This window comes from Haliaeetus albicilla, chromosome 7 (assembly GCF_947461875.1).
Source record: "Haliaeetus albicilla chromosome 7, bHalAlb1.1, whole genome shotgun sequence".
Lineage (NCBI taxonomy): Eukaryota > Metazoa > Chordata > Aves > Accipitriformes > Accipitridae > Haliaeetus > Haliaeetus albicilla.
The window spans coordinates 2,310,060-2,328,300 of NC_091489.1; the positions used below are offsets into that span (position 1 = coordinate 2,310,060).

Sequence of the window (18,241 nt, forward strand, 5' to 3'; positions counted from 1 at the left end):
AGGCAGGGGAACCAGTGATGCTGCAGGCAGCGGGACTGGCGATGTTGCTGGCAGCAGAGGGACGGGGGTGTCTCCGCGGCTGATGAGAACAGCTGATGTTTCGCTCGCTGCCAACGACTGCCAAGCCCTGGTCCTGGCGTAACCCTGCCAAGCATCCCTGCAAGCATGGGCTGCGTCGTCATTACCCTCAAGCCTCCCTCCTCCAACCCCCCGTGTTTGACTCCCCAGGTGTTTCAGAGAAGCTCTGCCTCCCCTTTCCTTCCCAAGCTCCGTTACGATCCGGTCACGGCTGCCGTCTCCCCTGGGCACGCAGACATGTGGCCCAACGGAGCCTCCATTGCAGCCGAAGGATGGAAGGTAACAGCTCGCTCCGAGCGACGATCCCTTCTCCTGCCGACGGGCTGCACTTTAACCACCTCCTCTCCCGCCTCTTTTTAACTCACTTCTGCTTCTTTCTCTGATTTAACAAACTAATGGCTTCTCTCCACTCCCTTGCTCACCGCCACTGCGTGTACGGCACTGACATGGCACAGGACCGAGCACTAACCCATGCAACAGCAGCACGGGGCTGCTGCAGCTCCCGTCAGGGCCAGATCCTGCAGCTACATGGATGGGAGGAAGGAAGGGGCCACCCCAGCACCGCACCGGGCAGGGCACGGGGAGGGCTCACCGCTCTCATGCTGCACTGGGTGCCTGGGGTGGGTGTCACTGGAAGGGGGCCGTGGTGGGCGATGCATGTTGTGCCCTGCGCAGGGAGACCCTACTCCATGTGCATGATGCAGGTGGAAGGTGAAGGAAGGGCTGGACTGGAGGCCAGCGGCTGCTGGGACCCACTTTGGCTTGTGCCCATCACCCCTCCTGGCTGCTGAGCGGACACAGCCCGGCTCCCTCCTGGCCCTCCTGCCCTCCATCCTCCCTTGGGATCTGGGGTGGAGAGAGCAGGAGGAAAGAAAAGTGCCCGGAGAGTGGATGGGATGGAGTGGGGGGGATGCCCAGGATGGGAGAACAAGGGGGCAAAGAGCAGGACAGAGGGTGCTGCTGAGCCCCTCACCAGAAAGTGCCTAGTTGAGGTGAGCTCTGGTGGGGGTCTGGGTACATTGCAGGGGTCCCGCTGGGTCCCTCCCCTCTCCTGGGAGACCCGGCACCAGGGCTGACTCAACCACGGCTGCCCCAGAACAGCATCTCCTCTCCTTGCGGGCAAGGACCCCTCTCCCCAGAGCTTGAATGGGTCCAGCTCTGGACCCAGAGCTCGGTAGCCATCCCAGCACTCGTGCCTCCTTCCCTCTCTGCCCTGGGTGCTACTCAGACCCCCAGGGCTGGGACACGAGTAAGACACGTCAAGCCAGGGTAGACATCGTCTCTGCCCATCCTGCGTCACCCGGCAGCATGGAGAAACTGCTGTACTACCTTGCTCTGCTGTGAGGCCACGGTGCCGGTGCCGGTTGCATGCGGAGCCCCTGCGAAGGTGGCAGCCCCCCCGGCCAGGGCAGGGATGGCTGCAGCTGCAGGGGGGGCACCTCTTCTGCCAGAGCATCTCTCCAGCTCGCCTTCCGAGGGCACGGCTGGCTCTAGTCCCCCAGGCATTGCACGGCTCCTTGCATCTCCCTTGGGACAAGAACAGAGAGGTGGGGGAGGAAGGACAGCATTTTTCTAGGTGACTTCTTGCTACTTGGGGTTTTAAAGGGCTGGTGCCCCTTGGCACCTCATTTGCGACGGCTCGTCCCCTGCCTTCAGCTCTGCTGGGAGCAGCGGTGTCCTGTGGGGCCAAGCAGCCCGCGAGGGCTGGGCTCTGCTCTTGCACCAGTGCCGTGCCAGTTTATACCAGCATGGGAGAAATCCGAGCCGGGCTGCGGCAGTCGAGTTTCCAAAGGCGTGCGGGAGGTGCAGCAACACCGACTCATTTTTGCTAAAAACTCCAGGCAAGTTATTGCCAAAATCTCACAGACCCAGGTTGCCTTAAGCACAGTAGAAAACCAGTCCCTGTCCATGCTGTGGGTACCGATGGGATGTCAGGGCTGGGCAGGAGGGAGCCGAGCATCTCCCTTCATGGCCAAACACCTCCCTGCAGCACTACGATGCCCAGAGACACCAGCAATGGGGGACCCAAGTAGTGTGTGTGGACACGCAGTGCTCCCCGGCAGCTCCCGCTCTCTCCCGGCTCTTAATCTGTCTGAATTCTCTACCTAGGAGCCGTTGGCCCTGGCAGCCCCGGGGAGCAGGGCTTTCTCCCTCCCGCAGATTGTGCTCACCGAGTGGGTGTCCGAACCGCCGTCCCCTGAAGCCGAACTGGAGGTGTGGGTGGAAAAGGGCTGCTCGGAGCACGGGGACCTGGCCGGCAGCGGAGGAGCAGGAGGGGAGCTTACACCCGAGGGGGGAAGGAAATGCTGTGTTTCTCCTGGCATCTCCAAAAAGTCTCCATCCGCACCTGGGTACCCTCCAGCCTCAGCCCCGCGGCCCCCGAGCAGCCCATCTCGGGGCCATGCCCATGCAACCGGAGAGATGTGGAGGTTCCCTCTAGCAGCCAGCAAGGTCCCGTCTCTCTCAAAGCATAAAACGAGCTGTCCCGCGCGGGGAGAAGGAGGGAATGCTGCTCTGAACGCTGCCGGCAGGCAAGAAGGCAGCAGCAAGGCTTCTCACCAAAGTCTCTTGGCTGCACAGCCTCCTCGTCCCCGGGGTCCCGGAGCTGGAGAGGCAGCGGTCCCCTCCACCGGTGCAGGCAACAGAGGGTCCGGCGCCATCCCCCAGTTTCCCGGTGATGGGGACCCCCAAGGAGGAGCCAGGCAGAGCGTGCGGGAGGCATCTCTCCCTCCTGGAGACTCTGCTGGGGTTTGCAAACGAGCACGAAGGGAGGACACCTCACCAGCCCCAGCCTGCCCAGTGCCAAATCCCAGAGCTTTCCCAGGCAGGGATCCAGCCCCGCAGGGAAGCGGACAGTCCCGGGCTGAGCGTCTCCAGGAGCAGGTCGCTGCTTTCTCAGGGCCAAGCCATTGCGCAGCATCGCAGGGCCGGGGTGGCACGGCTCCGGCTGCCGGCGGCAAAGGTGGCACGGAGGACACCGGGGCGGGGGGGAAGGCGGCGGAGGGGCTCTGCAAAGGGCAGTTGTCCCCTCACCGCTCCATGACTGCTCGCAGCAAGGAGATTTACGAAGGCACGTACCAGAGACTGGATAGCCTGGAAGAAACTATCCGTGAGCTGGAGATAACCATCAGTGAGATCAGCAGCCATCCCTCGGTTGAATTTGTATTCCCTAAAGAACCGCTAGGACAAGCGGGATCCAAGGATGCCAGCGAGGAGACCAAGGAAGGTCTGGGGGATCTCAAATGCAGGAGCTGTGATGATGAGACTGCCCTGGACCTCAGTCAGACCAAAGACGATGCTCCCGAGAGTCTATCTCCAAGCAAGACCAAGCCACCTCTGCTACCCAAGCCGCAGCTCCCCCTCGACACTCCGCAGGTTTATTTTCTGTTATCCCTCTTGCTGTGCTCTGCCCTGGACTCACTCTGATGTCTCTCTTCCTCCACCTCTACCTGCTCCCTCTCTGTGACTCTACCTCCAGGCAGAGCCAAGGTGGAAAACGAATCTCCTTTTCTCCCTGTCACTTGAACGGGTTTGGGAAGTGCAGGCACACAGGATTGAGACTGCAGGCAGCAGAACTGGTGCCGGTGCCACTGGGTGCCCATCCCTTGCTGTGCATAGCACCAAATTAGACCACAGCTACCTGGTATCTTCTGCCCTGGCAGGTTTTGGGGTTGAGCGCTCCGCTGGTGAGGAGCACGGGGCTGGTGATGAGCATCCCATGGGGCCGGCAAGGGCTGGGTGCACTGGGTGATGAAGCAGCATCCCTTGTTTTGCATAAGCACTTTTCTAATGAACTGCAGTTTGAGCATGGCAGCTGTTTCTCCTAATTAAATCACAGCGCGGGCTCCCTGAAGCCATCCAAATTGGTTTCTGCTGGAATCCGCAGCAGCCGCTCGGTTGGCTGAATAGCTGGGAAAAAGAGGGGGGAAAACACCCTGAGCCGCTCCGACGTCAGCCTGCTCCTTTATTAACAGTCAGCGCTGGGGAATAAATCTCCTTTTTCATTTGCAGCAATTATCTCAGCCCCGGTTCTCAGCTACACTGCGGCCCCGTTGTGGTGCTCTCGCTGGGTGAATGGGCCGTCAACCGGGTGTAGCTGCAATTTCTCCTGTTGTCAGCTCCCCCTGCACCGCCGGAGCCAGGCAAACTAGAACCAGAGTTGCGGGATGGATTTATGGCCGTGGCTGGCACGGGTAGGCACAAAGCAAAGCTCAGCTCAGGGTTTGGCAGGAGAGGCTGCGCAGTCGGGGCTGGCATAGTCAGTCCCGAAAGCAGAGTGGGAGAGGGTAGGTCTTGTGCCACCTTTCAAGGATGCTGCGAGTTGGTTGTGAAGGCTGAGATCCAGTGCCTGCTCGTGCCAGGGATGCTGGGGCACTGGGGAAGGTGTGGCGCAAGCAGGAACTGGATTTTGTTGTCCTGTGGGGTACAGGAGTCCCCGTGTCCCATCCGTGGGACCACTGAGGATCACAAAGCAGGGCAGGCAAGACAGGCAGCGCAGAGAGCTCTGCCTGCGCTGATTTATTAACCTGGCCCTACCGCGATAACCCGTTGGCCCTCTCCCGTCGGAGGTGCAATCTGGGCAGCGATTGCACGTCTCCGGGGCGCCATTGGCACTGCCAGTTTTGCTGCCTGCAGCAGCTGGTCCAAGCCCAGCACGGGGCAGGCAGGAGGCAGCAGTGATGGCAGGGAGAGGATCCGGGGTGCCCCAGGCAGTGGGGGGACACATGGCGAGCCTGTGGCGTGTGGCATTGCCCGGGCTCCCATGCGGGCATCGCTTTAGGGACCCACAGTGCCAGGGGACACGCGTACAGGTACCGCTTCCCTCGCTGCTGCTTTTGCAACTCTTTGTATCTCCATCTGTGCACAACTAGTTAATAAAAACCTCTGTATTCCCACTGCCGCCGTTTCCACCTGGAATCTGCTTCTGCCTGCCGTCGCCTCTTTTCCTTTTTCTTGGCCGTGCACCCCTGCCCCGGCGGGGATGCTCTCCTCCTGCCCTCGGTCTCCCGGTGTTTGCCGTGTCTGCCCCTAACTCCCTCTTTGCGTTGCAGCGGTGGCTGTCGGTAAGTCCTGGCTGGTTTCTGAGCTCACCAAAGCGCTGCTCAATGTGAGGGCTCCTTTGCACATGGAGCCGGTGTCCCTGGGTTTGCCACCGTGGGCCATCCGGGCAGGGATGGCACCGTGGTGCCGCGGAGGCTCGGCACAGCTCCAGCCATCCAAAGCCCGGCGCTGGCAGTGCCCAGCTGCCAACGGTGCCGGTAGGGGCTTCCACTTGCCGGTTTTAACATCTCTTTCCCCAAATTCTCTGTCCCGACAGAGCGGTGGCGTTTCCATCCCAGCCATGAAGGTGGTGAACCCGGCATCCCGGCTGAAGCAGAGCCAGCAGGGCAGCCCCGACAAAAGCAAGCACATAAAGCAGCGGATGGAGTACATGCGGATCCAGGGCCAGCAGCAGGTAGTCTATCTCTAGCACCATTCTGGCCGGCTCTCCTGGTAGCAGGGTGAGCCGTAGACTGCCCATGGCCTCGGCATCTTCCTCGCTACCTTGTATGGGGTGAGGGTGTGGATGGAGGGCACCCTGTGGGTGCTGCTTTCGGGGACTGGGCGCTCTCGGTGTCTCTCATCGTCTTGGCTGAGCCTGGTGGGGCTGGGGATGCAGGGACCTGGCTGTCAGAGCACAGGACGGGCTCTCGCCCCGGTTTGTGCCCAGCATGGTGGTTTCCATAGCTGGCTGCTGGAGACAGGGACACAACTTTGTGCTGAGAGTGGCAAACTCATTACCAGTGTGGTGTGAGGCTGAAGCTGGAGTCATTTGTCCCCCAGCCCTTTGTGCTAGATGGACAGGGCTGAGCCCCAGCATTGGTCCCCTCACCCTGAGGGACCTCGAGACCTCCTTGCAGAACATCTTGGCCATGGCGATGAGCGCTGCAGAGCCACGTGCTTGGCACAGGGGCTCCAAGGGGCTTCGCTCACCCGGGGCTGGGGCTGCCCAACCTCTCCTGGGAGGTTTCAGAGAGCCAGGACCCTCCATGCACTGTGATGACGTGTCCGCAAAAGCAGCTCATCCCTGGAGCAGGGCAGGGTGATGGTACCGGGGCACCCGGCAGCATGGGGAGAGGGTGGGGGGGCCACAGCAGCTGGAAGAGGAGCGCTTTGGGATGGGATGGTGTGCCCCCCACCCTGGCCCAGCACCCACCCCTCTCCCATCCCTGGGGACCACTCCTGCCGTGGGCGGTGGGGCTTGCTCCCCTCTGTTCTTGCTGACACCCCAGTGCTGGCGGTGGCTCTCCAGCTTGCTCAGGCCACAGGCAAGGTAACCACAGCCAGTTCCTTGCCCTCAACACCCCCTGTCGCCTCTCCTCTCTCCCCTCCCAGCCCTCCCCTCCTGTCTCCTGCCCCCCCGGTGGGCAGCAGGACCACGAGGGGGTTCACCCCATCCTCTCCTCCCTGCTCCCCGCTCTGTGTCTCGATCCCCTTCCCTGGGCCTGGCGTTAACAAACCACCCAATAAACCCGATTTTGCTCATTCTGTTGGATCTGTAAACCCTGTTGGATAAACTGGAGGTTTTTCCCAGCTCCCTGGAGCTGTAGCTGGGTTGGGGGGGGATTGGATGCAATTTGGGCAAATGTCGCATGAGCAAAATGGGCACCTCATTCCCCCCTCTGGCTCCGGCAAGAGGGCTCAGCCCCCCTCCCCCCCCCCCCTTTGGCTGCTTTGGCACTGGGTCGGAGCCACACAGGTGCTGTTTGTCGTGACCGCAACTGAGATGGTCTCAGGGCAGTGGCGAGATGTCCCCGGGCAGGGTCCATCCTCGAGGTTGGGGTCTCCCTGCCAGCCCCCTCCAGCATACGCACGTGCATGTGGGTTTTCACACCCCTGCAGAATCAGGGAGAGACGGGGGGGGGTGTCCCTCTGCCCCCTGTCCAGGGCTGCCCCATGGGCTGGGGAGCAGAGAAACACTGGCCGAAAGGGCTGTGCTGGGAGCCCTGAGGGGCCGGGAAGCATCTCCTGGTCCCGGGGACCCCAGGGAGGCCACCAAGTCCCCTTCCCCGGAGGCCACACACCAGCACAGTCCCCGCTGCCCAGTGTCGCCGTGCTCCTCCTCGCCTCCACCTCGGGGCACCCTGTGGCAGCATCGGTCACCCGGCCCCTGGCACCCACCGGTGCCCGCGCTGGGGTGGCCGGACCAGGAATTTTCTGCTGCTTCTTTGCCCTCGCTGCCCTCCCTGGGCAAAATTTGGCCGTGCCCCCACCCAGCAGCCCACCTCCCTGTGACGGGGGCGAGGGGAGGACTGGAGGAGCCCTCTCCCCATTCCGGGAAGGTTTATGAGCATCCTTCCTTCCCAGCATCCCAGCTCCCTTTGGACCAGCTTTTGCATGAGCAGGGTTGGGTCACATCACTGCTGGTGGTGATGACACCAGCACGGTGGGCGTAGGGGACCGGGGTGGGCACCGTCACCTCTCGGAGGAGCCGGGGCTGGCGTGGGGGCTGCCGAAGCTCTGCCCTGCTCGGCTGAACGGCACCTCGGCGGCAGCCCCGGCGCCAACCGGCAGAGCTGGGCGCTGTGCCGCGCGGCGTGCGCGCCCGGTCTAACGCTGCCCTTCTTGTCCCCCCTCCCTGCCTTTCTCCCCTCTCCCCTCCGCCCGCCCGCCTCTGTGTGTGCCTGTCTGTCCACATGTCCGTCTGTCCGTCTGTGTCTCTCTCTCTCTCTCGTCTCTCTCCTCCTCCTCCTCCTCCTCTCGGGGACGTCCCCTTCCCATCCAGTAACGCGTGGGACCAGCTCATCTCGTGCTCTGTTTGTGGTGGACCTTTTCCAGCTGCTTGACCTCAGGCCTAACTCAATGCTGCTTCTGAACAAACTCCTGTTTGGTTCTTGGTTGTTTGGTTTGTTTTTTTTCCCCCACGTTCCTTTTTTTTTTCTTTTTTCCTTTCTTTTGTCTTTTTTTTAAGAAACTGTCTGACTTTCCTCCCCTTTCTCCTCCTCCTCCTCCTCCTTGAATCTTGCTTTTCTTTCTAGGCCGCTAGACCATCTAAAGAGGCTAGTGAGACTTCCCCCGCGGTCTCAGAAAAACCCGCATCTGGCAGAACATCCATCCCCGTATTGACTTCCTTTGGGGCAAGGAACTCCTCCATCTCATTCTGAGCATCCTTGCCAGCTCCACCCAACCGCTCTCCTGCTCCTGGGGCCGGGCTTCTCTTCCTTGGGCTCCTCCTCCCTGGGACTTGTCTTCTTGAGGCACCTGGAGGGATCGCCACCCGTCCCTCTCTTTCTGGTTTTTTTTTTCCAATGTCTTGCTCCAATGTGGCCGACCTCGTGTCTCGCCTCTGCTCCGCCACGGCCCGACTTGTGTCTCGCCTCTGCTCCGCCACGGCCCGACTTCTGTCTCCCATCTCGCTCTGCAATGGCCAACCAGCCACTTTCTGTTTCTCTCTCTCTTTCTCCTCCCTTTTCCTTTTCTTTTTTTCCTTTTCGTTGCGGTTCGTTTGGGTTGCTGTTGGTTTGGTTTTTCTCCCTCCCTCCCTCCCCCACCCCGCCATTTTTCTGTTTATTTAAGAGCTCTCAGAGCTTCACTCCACCGGTTTCACCAGCTTCAAGCAAGGAGGAAGCCGGGCAGCGCCCGACCCCGCTGCCCGCGCGGGCAGCACCCATCCCACCTCGGAAAAGTGGGAAACGGCGGCTGCCGAAGAAGCCCCCGACACCCCCCGACCCGACCGCTCGTTCCCCCGCCGAGCATCCCGGCATCCGCGACGCCCACCCGCCCGGAGGAGAGGATGCTCGGCGCTCCGGCCAGGTCGCAGCGATGGGTGACGGGCAGCACCCCGCCAGCCCCGGCGTTCCCGGGGGACGGTGCGAGGGTTGGGGAAGGGGGAGCGGGGAGAGGTGCCGCGGGGTGCGCGGGCGTGCCGGAGGGGCCGAAGGCTGAGGAAGTAAAATAGGGGAGGGGGGCAGGTGGAAACGGGTCGAGTCGGGGTGCCCGTCCTCCCCCTTGGGTTGGAACATAGCACTTTAAATGGTCGCCCGGGTGGGCACGATGGCTGGGGCAGAGGGATGCTGTGATGCTTGGGGGGGGGGGCTCCAACCGCGCGGGGACACTCTGCCAGACCTCCGTCCCCCTCCCGAGCGCCAAACGCCCCTGGGGACAGGCAGGCAGGATGGGTCCCTGGAGCCGCCCGCTCCGGCAGAGGTGCCGGACGGGGACCCCAGGCCGCAACTGGTGACCCCACGGTCCTTCCCTGGACCCCAAACCTGGGGGGGACCTGGGGTTGGGGGGTCCCCAGGGTGCAGGGCAGGCGATGGCTTGCCCGTGTCCAGCACCCAACAGCACAGCCGAGCCGGGTGTGCACGGGGTGTGCACGGGGTGTGCGTGTGTGTGCGTGCGTGTGCGCTGCGTGCGCCCGTACCCAGCGCTGCCGCCAGCGCAGCCCAGCCGCAGTGCAACACGAGATCGAATCACTCCTTTTGTTGGCTAGTTTGTCCTTGGGTTGTTTTTTTTTTAATTATTATTATTTTTCTTCTTTTCCCCCCCTTTCTTTTTTTGTATATCAATCATTTTTGTACAGAAGAACGAGCCTTTTTTGAATAACAAAGAGAAAAAAAAACAAACAAAAAAAAAAAACAAAAAAAAAAATCATGATGCAATTTCTTTGGATTGCAAAAAGCAACTCTTTACATTTAAGTGAAGTGTCTTAACATTTTATATTGTTTTAAAAAATATATTTACATATTATATATATATAATATACGTAATATAAATATATATATAAATATTTAAAAAGAAAAGAAAAGAAATAAATCTCTTCACGTCTGGTATATTAGGGGGTGGATTTTCTTCCCTGGTTAGACTATAGCTCTTTGTGATTTTGAGAGGGTCGGTTCCTAGCGGCTTGTTAGCCCCTCTGCTGAGTTCGCACCCTCCGTCCAGCACCTTCCTTGTCCCAGTCCTGTCCCAGTCCCTCGCTGGAGCAGGGGGTGGAGGGGGCTGGGTGCCCCCGGGGACGCTGACTCCCACGGGTGCCGGCCCCGGGGTGCTGCAGCACCCACCTCCCAGCAGCAATAGCGGTCACTTGATGGGTTTTATTTAATTTTTAATTATTTTTCTTGGTACCAAAGTGAAACACTGTAGCAAAGCCGCAGCTTCTTATGGCCGGGACGTGTGTCGGGGGGGTCACCCCTCTCCCCACTGTCTCCCCCCCTTCACAGCCCCCCCCAACCCACACCCGTCCCAGTGCTCCCATGGGGCTGGATGTGCCCCCCTCCGTCCTGCCAGCACCCATGGAGGGGGGGACCTGCAGACAGCCCCCCCAACACCTTGCTGTCCTGGGGGTGTGAGGGGGACAAGTGCCAGTGTCCGTCCCCCCCCCCCCCAGGGACATGGACATGTGGGTGCAAAGGGGTGTGGGGGGGGGCTGTAATTAGTGCAGCCCCATCCTGGTAGCACCCATGGGTGTGCTGGGACACCCATCCCGCTGGGAGCAAGCTCCTGCTGTCGGGGGGGGCATTCCCTTTGCTGCACCCCAGCTTTGACCCTGGACCCCCCCCCCCAGGTACTGCCACTGGTGGGTGCCACGCTGCGGGGGATCCCCCCTCCCCCCCCCCCCCCCCTCCAGACCAGGAGGGTGGCACTGGGTGATGGGGTGCACGGTGCTGGGCGAGGGGGTGCGCGGCGCTGGCTTGCACCCATTTCACCCCCCCAACCCCACCTCGCTGCCCATCAGGCTGGTTTCTCCGTGAGCGTGTGTCTCTGCGTGCGTGTGCGTCCGTCCTTTCATGGCATCATGCAAACCGTCCGTGAGCACCGAACCCGGTGCCTTCGCTGTAGCAAGAGGACAAAAAAACAAAAACAAAAACAAAAACAAACCACAAACCTTGACTCTGGTTTAAACTAGGGGGGGGGAAAGGACAAAAAAAAGAAAAATGTTGCAAAAATGGTCCAAAAAAAAAAAAGCAAAAAAAAAAAAAAAAAAAAGCGCTGCCTGCATTGTGCATGTGTCGGAGGCGCCCGCTGCATGCGCACCCTGCTTTACTCGTCTGGATGTTGTTTAAAAAAGGCTACAACTTTTAAAAGGACAAAAAAAAAAAAGAAAAAAAAGAAAAAAAAAATTCCTAATACTCTTTAGAGGCTGTTTTGGGGTTTCTACAACGTCGTGTGTCTCTTAGCATGAATTTTCTTGTGAACTGTTTTAAAAGAAAAAAATAATTAAAAAAAAAAAAAAAAAGGCCTTGCACAGGGCGGAGGCGGGGGCCGGGGGGGGCTGGCCCCCCGCCGCCCCCGCCCTGTGCCCATCGCTCTCCCTGTGTCGCTGTGGATGCCATGGGTAGTTCTGTGCGCAACGTGACCATTGTAACTTGCAAACTCCGATGACAAAGGGTTGCTTTTTATTTTTCTTTTCCCTTTATTACTTTTCTTTTCTATCAGAGTGTCTGGCTTTAATAAAATTACTTTTTTTTTTTTTCTCTACGGCACTTTTTTCCCCCCAGGTTTGGTCTCTTGTGTCGCTGTGCTGGTGATGGGGTGGGATAGCTCCGACCCCAAGACCACCCTGGTCCCACAGCCCCTGGGGATGGGTCAGTGGGTGCGTGGGGGGGGCGTCCCTCTCCTTCCCCCCAGGCTTATAGAAAAGCTGGGATAAACCTTTCCCTGGATGCTGCCGGTGCTCCAGGACCTGCGGCGCAGGGAAAAGGTGGTCCATGTACTGAACCCCCCCCAGGCAGGGGAAGCAATAATGGCAGGAAACCACCTCCTTGAATAACCAGTTTATTTTCAATATCTAGACCGGGTCTGGGGCCGGGGGGGGGGCAGCGTCTGAAGCGGGGTAGTTTTGTTGGGGTCTGGTTGGGGTTTTTTTTGCAGTTTTGCATATACCGGCTCCGCGGCCGAACTCGTACAACACGCCGGGGGGGGCACATGCAGGAGGGTTTAAAAAGTCAACACTGGTCCAGCACATCCCCTGGTTAGGGCTGGCCTTTCAGCTGAGCAAAACTTCTTAAAAAATCCTTATAAATCCTTTGTAATATGTTACACAGTCAAAGACAATATTTACAAAAGAAAAAAAAAAAACAACTTTACAGCAAATATTTGCATAACGTATGAGAACGACACGGAGAAACAGTGACGTGACTTGACACCCGCCCCGGCAGCAGCCGCCCGAGCCCGTGGCATGTGTGTGCCTGCACCGGCGAGGCTGGGGGTCCCCGCGCCCCCATATCTCCCCCCCCTCCACCCCGGGCGGCTGCATCGCACCCCCTTCCTAAAGTGCTTCTGGCCTGGGTGGGGGGAGCAGGGCTGGGGAGGGGGCCGTGCCGTGCCGTGCCAGACAGCACACCGGGTGCTGAGCGGCTGCCGGATCGCGGCTGTGGCTCACGGCGACGCAGGGGACAGCAGCGCGTGTGTCCCCCCCCCAGCAGCGTGCCCCTCTATGCCAGCCCCTCTCCTCACACCCGCTCCCGTGCAAACACCCAGCCTTTTGGGGACCCCATCCGTCACGCCGAGGGTCACCCCGGCGCAGAGCCCAGACCCCGCGGCACAAAGCGCGCCCGTTGTCGGTGCGATGGCACCGAGGGTCCCCGGTTCGGGAAGGGTCTCCGGCGAGGGCAACCACGGTGGCAGCACCCAGGGAAGTGCCCGCACTTCACGCCGCCGCGGTTTGGGACAGCGGGGCCACCACCGCCCGGGGTGGGGACAGTCCCCATGAGCCCCCCTCCCCAAATCCCCCCCCCAACCCTCCCGGCACTGCCCGGGGGCTGGGGGACCACGGACTGGCCAGGCTGCGGCACGGGACCACCGCAGGACCCTGCCGGTCCCCAAAGCAAGGGGGACAAGGTGGCTTTGTCCCACCCGCGGCACGGGGGGCCACCGAGACTCGTTAAATAACAGCAGCTTGTCCAGAGCACAATTAAATACAAGAACGAAGGTGAGTCCTTAAATTAAACACTGGCTGAAAGGGGGGGGTGGGCAGGGAAGCCGCGGTGGGGGGGGCATCTCAGGAGGTCAGAGACACTGGGGGAAGCGCAGGGGGGCCGGGGGGCCGGGGCTGCCCGGGGGGGTCTTGGCGGCCGGCCCCTCGCCGGCAGCACCGGGTTGTGCCGGGGTGGGTGCCGGAGGTCGAGCTTTGGTGGACTCCAGGCTGCTGAGCCCCGAGTCCTTGTCGCGGCAGGGTCCCGGGGACCTCTCCAGCCCCCGTGGCTCCTTCCACTCGTTGAAGTTGAGGTCCTTGAGCCCACCGGGCACCACCACGGTGTGCCGGCGCCAACTGCTCTTCTTGCGGCGGGTCTCGGGAGAGTGGGCTCGACGCAAACGGACCCCCATGTCATCGGCCGAGGCCCGCAGGCGCTGCCGGAGCTGTTCCCGCAGCGAGGGCCGACCTGGGGAGGTCCAGCCCTGGTCCTCTCCGGTGGGTGCGGGGGTCTCACCGGCCGGCCGGGGCCGTCCCAGCTTTCTGCGGGCCAGCGTGTCGCACTGGATCAGGCGGTGGGAGTTGAAGGAAGGACGGCCGAGGGGTCCCTTGTCCTCATCCCCGGTTCCCCCATCTGCCTGCCCCGGCCGGGGTCGGGCACCCTCCCGGCTTTCCGTGTCCGTCTCCATGTGGCTGAGCTCGCTGCGCTCATCGTCCGCCTCCTCCCCGCGGCTCCCGGCCACCGACTGCACCTCGGAGCACAGGCTGCGGTCCATGGTGGACAGGGTGGAATAGCCCGACACGATGGAGCGGGCGTCCGGCGCCGGTTCGGATCCAGCCCCCCCAGGCTCCAGGGAACTCTCCCGCTCCATCCCGGCCGGGCTGGGGACCGCCGGCTCGGCACTGGTGCCGCGGGAGGCTTTGCTGGGTCCCAGCGGGGCAGCCGCGGTCCCTTCGTCCTCCCGCTCCCGACCCGGGGTATCCCTGCGCTCCGCGTCGTCGTCGGTGCTGCTCCCGATGCCTTCGGCCTCTCTCCTCTTCTTCCTCTTGCGGGCGGCAGCTGAGACGAAGGGGATGGCGAGGAGCTCCCGGTGCGGCGGTGCCTTTCGCGACGGCCATGTGCCCTGGGGAAGACAGTGATGCCAGGATTAGGGATGGCGGTGCCGGGGTTAGGAACGGGCTCCGTGTCCCAGCCATCGCGTCCCTCCCTGCCAGCCCCCAGCCCGGCACCCTCTTACCTTCGGTTTGGCGGAGCCGCTGCAGGTCGAGCCTGTAAAGCAGAGCGGAGAAAGGGGGGGGGGTTAGCCGGGGTTCCGGGATTGGGTGCATGCTGGGGAGGGGGTTCGGTGGGTAGAGCTGGGGGATGCTGCTTTGTTCTCCCAAACCGGGATGGGGACATGCCGGGGCCGTCAGAGCGGCTGGCCCCCGGCAGGGATGCCAACGCCGAGCGGGTTTGTGTGCCAGCGGCTGCAGGAGGTGCCGGGAGGCTGCGGGGGGCTCCGGTGGTGCACGGGGGGGAGGTCCCCGGCACCACTGCCCGCTGCAGAGCCCCAAGGTGAGGAGTGGGGATAAGGGGGGGACGGGACACGCAGGCACACACAGCTGGGAAACACAGCCAGGACCCCAGCGGCAGGACCCCAACCCTCCCACAGCCACGGGGCACAGAGGGGACCGGGGCTGGGCACGGCGCTGTCACCGGGACGGGGTATGAGGACCCAGCTCGATACCACATCCAGACTCGGAGCAGGGTCTGGGATGGGCTGGGACAGGCCGTGGGGCTGCCCCAGCTCCCTGGGGGGGGCGGTTAGGGGGCAAGTGGGGACATGGAGGTGACAGGCAGTCCTGGCCCTGCTGCCATAGTGTGAAGGACAAGGACAAGACAACAGACACCCTCTCCCGCCCCGCACGCCCCGGGACGGGGTTAGCAGATGCTGACAACGAGAGAGGGGGAGGCAGAAAGGGGGTGCTGACCCTCCCCGGGGCATCAGGACCCCCATACCCTGGCATTTGGGTGTGCCAGTCCTGGGACACCCAGCACCCATCCCTGCCAGGGGATGCCAACAGCAGCCCCAGCAGCACCGCAGGCACTGGCCAACGACGTGGGAGAACCAGGGTTAAATGATTTGGGGCTCTCCAGGGGTTCGGCAGCCCCTCCTGATGCTGGGGACAGTGGCCAGGCAGGACAAGGGCCCCCCTTCCCTCCCACCGGCCCCCCCCTGCTCCCGCTCTCTCATGGTCACCCCGAGGAGTTAGTGCGTGAGCAATGCACCCAGGATCAACACTGTACCCGCTCTAGCTCTCGAGGAGGTCCGCTGGAGGAGGAAGAGGAGGAGGAGGAGGAAGAGGACAGCACAGAGAAGTTCAAGGAAAGAACGTAAGAAATCAGTCGAACATCAAAGTCTCCCAGTGTCCGGGTTGGCAGCGTGGGCCGGCGCGGGGGAGTGGGTTTGGGCAGCGGTCCCATGGGCTGCCGGGGTGCCGCGGCTGGCCGGGTTTGCAGAAGGATGAGGAGCAGCCACCGGAGAGAAGGGTGACGGGAGAGGGTGGGGAGGGGGCTCTGCTGGCACCCCCAGGGGGGATGTCCCCGTTTTCCAGTAAGGTGGGTGCTGGGACATCCCGCTTCAGCACCGTGGCCACAGCGAGCCGGGCTGGCTGCCCGCAGCGGTATGAGCATGGGGGGGACGGAGCGGCTGGAGAGGTGCCCCGGGGTGCCCCGGTGCCAGGACCGGAGGGGCCGGTGCCACGGGCACTGCTCCTCACCTGCGGCATCGCCGGGCGCCGCGGTCCTGCCGATGTTGGGGAGCAGGTACTCGATGTTGGGCACGGACTGAGCCTCCTTCTCATCCACGGGGGTCTGCAAGGGGAGGGGGTACGATGGTCAGGAGGCTGCTGACGGCACCCCAGTTCCCAACTGGGGCTCTGTGCCCCCCCCGCCCCACGGCGAGACCCCCCCACAGGGAGGACGGGACTCACCTTCTCGCCCTTGTCCTCCTTGTCGCTGAAGAACCAGTCTGACTGTGGGGAGATGGGAAAGGGGTTACAGACCGGCGAGGAGCAGTGGGAGCCTGGCGCAGCCGGGGACCCCCGTCCCCCATGCCCGGGGTGTGGGTCAGCCCCCTCCTCCAGCCACACCGGTGCCCACCCACCCACCAATGCCACTTACATGCTGGATGAGGGTCTCCACGATTTTGTAGCGGTCAGGCATGTGCGTCACCATGTCGGTCATGTTGTCCTCAGATGTTCGCACCAATGTGGGGCCAAACACCAGGGCCAGGTTTCGGGGCTCCATCTGCAACCGGAGCCGGGGTTAGCGCCTGCCCATGGCCACCCCTCAGCGTTCGCTGCTCCATCAGGCATTGTCTCCCTTCCCACCCCACCGGGAGCTGCGGCTCAGCCCAAGCTGGGGGGGCTCGAGGTGGGCCAGGGGTCTGGGAGAGCCTGCCTGGCCCCGGGGCGGGTGGTCGGTACCTTGTTCTTCTCCGAGTGGTCAGCGATGGTCTTCAGGTGACCCACCAAGAACTTGAGCGTCTCGTAATAGTGACCTGGCAGGTCCCGGATCTGCAGGGAGGCACCAGGTCACCTCTCAGCTCAACCCCTCGCCTTTCCCACCCATGACAGCCCCCAAAGAGGGGCTCTGGGCTGTTCCCCCCACCCCAACCCCTGTCCCATCTCCCTACCAGCTTCCGCAGTGTCCTCATCCTCTCACTGGCATCCTCTATCCGATTGGCCTCGATGAAGTCATTGTACTTATCTGAAAGCGGGACATGGAGGGGTCAGAGCTGGGCGAGGGGAGAGGGCACCCCCCCAGAGCTAGGGACCCCCAGATACACCAGCTGGAGATGCTGGGGAGGGGACTGGGTGCTGGTGGGGTCCCACTGGGACAGGGCATAGAAGGGCAAGGAGGGACAAAGACAAGGGGACTCAGAGATGAGGGGGGTCTGCAGAGCCCCTTGCCTTGGGTGGGCGCTGGTTCGCTCTGTTGCAGGGTCTGGGGACATGTCCCCAACACAAGGACGGGTGGGACGGGCTCTGGGGCTGCTGGTCAGCCTGCTACCGGCCATCGACACGCGGCTATCAGCAGGGGGTCATCTGTGGCCACTTTGGGGGCTCCGATGGTCCCCAGGGGAAGCGGACAGCTGGGGCGCAGCGACTTACCGTCAGTGAAAAGGGGCTCGGGCAGCTTTCGGAAGAAGGATTTCAACAGGCTGCTAATGACGTTCAGATCCTGCCACCGCTGCAGGGGAGAGAAGAGGCTGCTCAGAGGAACCACTCCGGGCAAACCCAGACACCAGTGGGAGAGAGTCCCCAAGCCAGGGAAGTCCCAGGCCACCAACACCGAGGGGGACGCCAACCAGCACCACCACGGCCGTGAGGACGGCAGGAGAGTTGTCCCCACCCTGCATCTGGCAAGGAAAGCCCTGCACCACCACAGCACCGTGGCGAGATGCAAGGGGACAAACGTGTCCCCAAGCTGCCACCCACACTGCTGCCACCAGCCACTAGGCGGCCCTGCCACTCCAGGGAAGGTGACAGCGATGGAGACCGGGATGATGATGGAGACAGGGATGATGATCATGTTGGAGACAGGGATGATGATGGAGATGGGATGGTGATGGAGACGGGGATGGTGATGGAGACAGGGATTATGATCATGTTGGAGACAGGGATGATGATGGAGATGCGATGATGATGGAGACGGGGATGATGATCATGTTGGGAGACAGGGATGATGATGGAGATGGGATGATGATGGAGACAGGGATGATGATGGAGATGGGATGGTGATGGAGACAGGGATGGTGATGGAGACAGGGATTATGATCATGTTGGAGACAGGGATGATGATGGAGATGGGATGATGATGGAGACGGGGATGATGATCATGTTGGAGATGGGGATGGTGATGGAGATGGGGATGGTGACAGAGCCATGGACCAGGACAACAGCCCTAAGAGCATCCCAGAGGCATGGGAACAGGGATGGTGATAAGGATGGGGACAGGGATGGGGACGGGGACATGCAGCCCGCCCTGCCCTCACCTCGTCCTGCAGGTTGATCTCGGTGGCTCCCTTGTTGAGCTGCTCCTGCAGGCTGGACACCACGGCGTTGTTCCCGGGCACACGGTAGATGCCCATGTACTCCAGCCCTCGGTCCTCTACCACCTTGCAGCAAGCTTCAACGATCAGCGGGACGTTCTGCGGGAACAGGGAGGAGGTGATGGAGGTGCTGGGGCCGTGTGGGGTCTCTGAGGGCTGGCACTCCTGGCGC

General features: G+C 61.9%; 2 protein-coding genes across 23 annotated transcripts in view; one reads left to right on the forward strand and one right to left on the reverse strand.

The window, feature by feature from the left end:
* Positions 1–11,543, forward strand: part of SRCIN1 (SRC kinase signaling inhibitor 1) — an 81,819-nt gene extending 70,276 nt beyond the window's left edge. For 11 of the 19 annotated variants that reach the window (XM_069786447.1, XM_069786448.1, XM_069786445.1 and 8 more), the window contains 4 exons: positions 229–357; positions 2,188–3,453; positions 5,396–5,533; positions 8,635–11,543. In XM_069786447.1, coding sequence (XP_069642548.1) covers positions 229–357; positions 2,188–3,453; positions 5,396–5,533; positions 8,635–9,003 — 1,902 coding nt within the window. In that variant the 3' untranslated portion in view covers positions 9,004–11,543. Of the gene's footprint in view, positions 1–228; positions 358–2,187; positions 3,454–5,395; positions 5,534–7,843 lie in introns of those variants that run through there. The other 8 variants (XM_069786462.1, XM_069786449.1, XM_069786451.1 and 5 more) reach the window with 7 other exon arrangements.
* A 278-nt stretch (positions 11,544–11,821) lies between these two features.
* The window catches only part of ARHGAP23 (Rho GTPase activating protein 23), a 38,546-nt gene continuing 32,126 nt past the window's right edge, over positions 11,822–18,241 (reverse strand). For all 4 annotated transcript variants that reach the window (XM_069786466.1, XM_069786464.1, XM_069786465.1 and 1 more), the window contains exons 16-24: positions 18,013–18,168; positions 17,129–17,207; positions 16,651–16,724; positions 16,442–16,531; positions 16,137–16,262; positions 15,947–15,988; positions 15,734–15,827; positions 14,212–14,243; positions 11,822–14,097 (exon numbers count right to left, since the gene is read on the reverse strand). In XM_069786466.1, the coding sequence (XP_069642567.1) occupies positions 13,069–14,097; positions 14,212–14,243; positions 15,734–15,827; positions 15,947–15,988; positions 16,137–16,262; positions 16,442–16,531; positions 16,651–16,724; positions 17,129–17,207; positions 18,013–18,168 (1,722 nt within the window). In that variant the 3' untranslated portion in view covers positions 11,822–13,068. The remainder of the gene's footprint in view (positions 14,098–14,211; positions 14,244–15,733; positions 15,828–15,946; positions 15,989–16,136; positions 16,263–16,441; positions 16,532–16,650; positions 16,725–17,128; positions 17,208–18,012; positions 18,169–18,241) is intronic.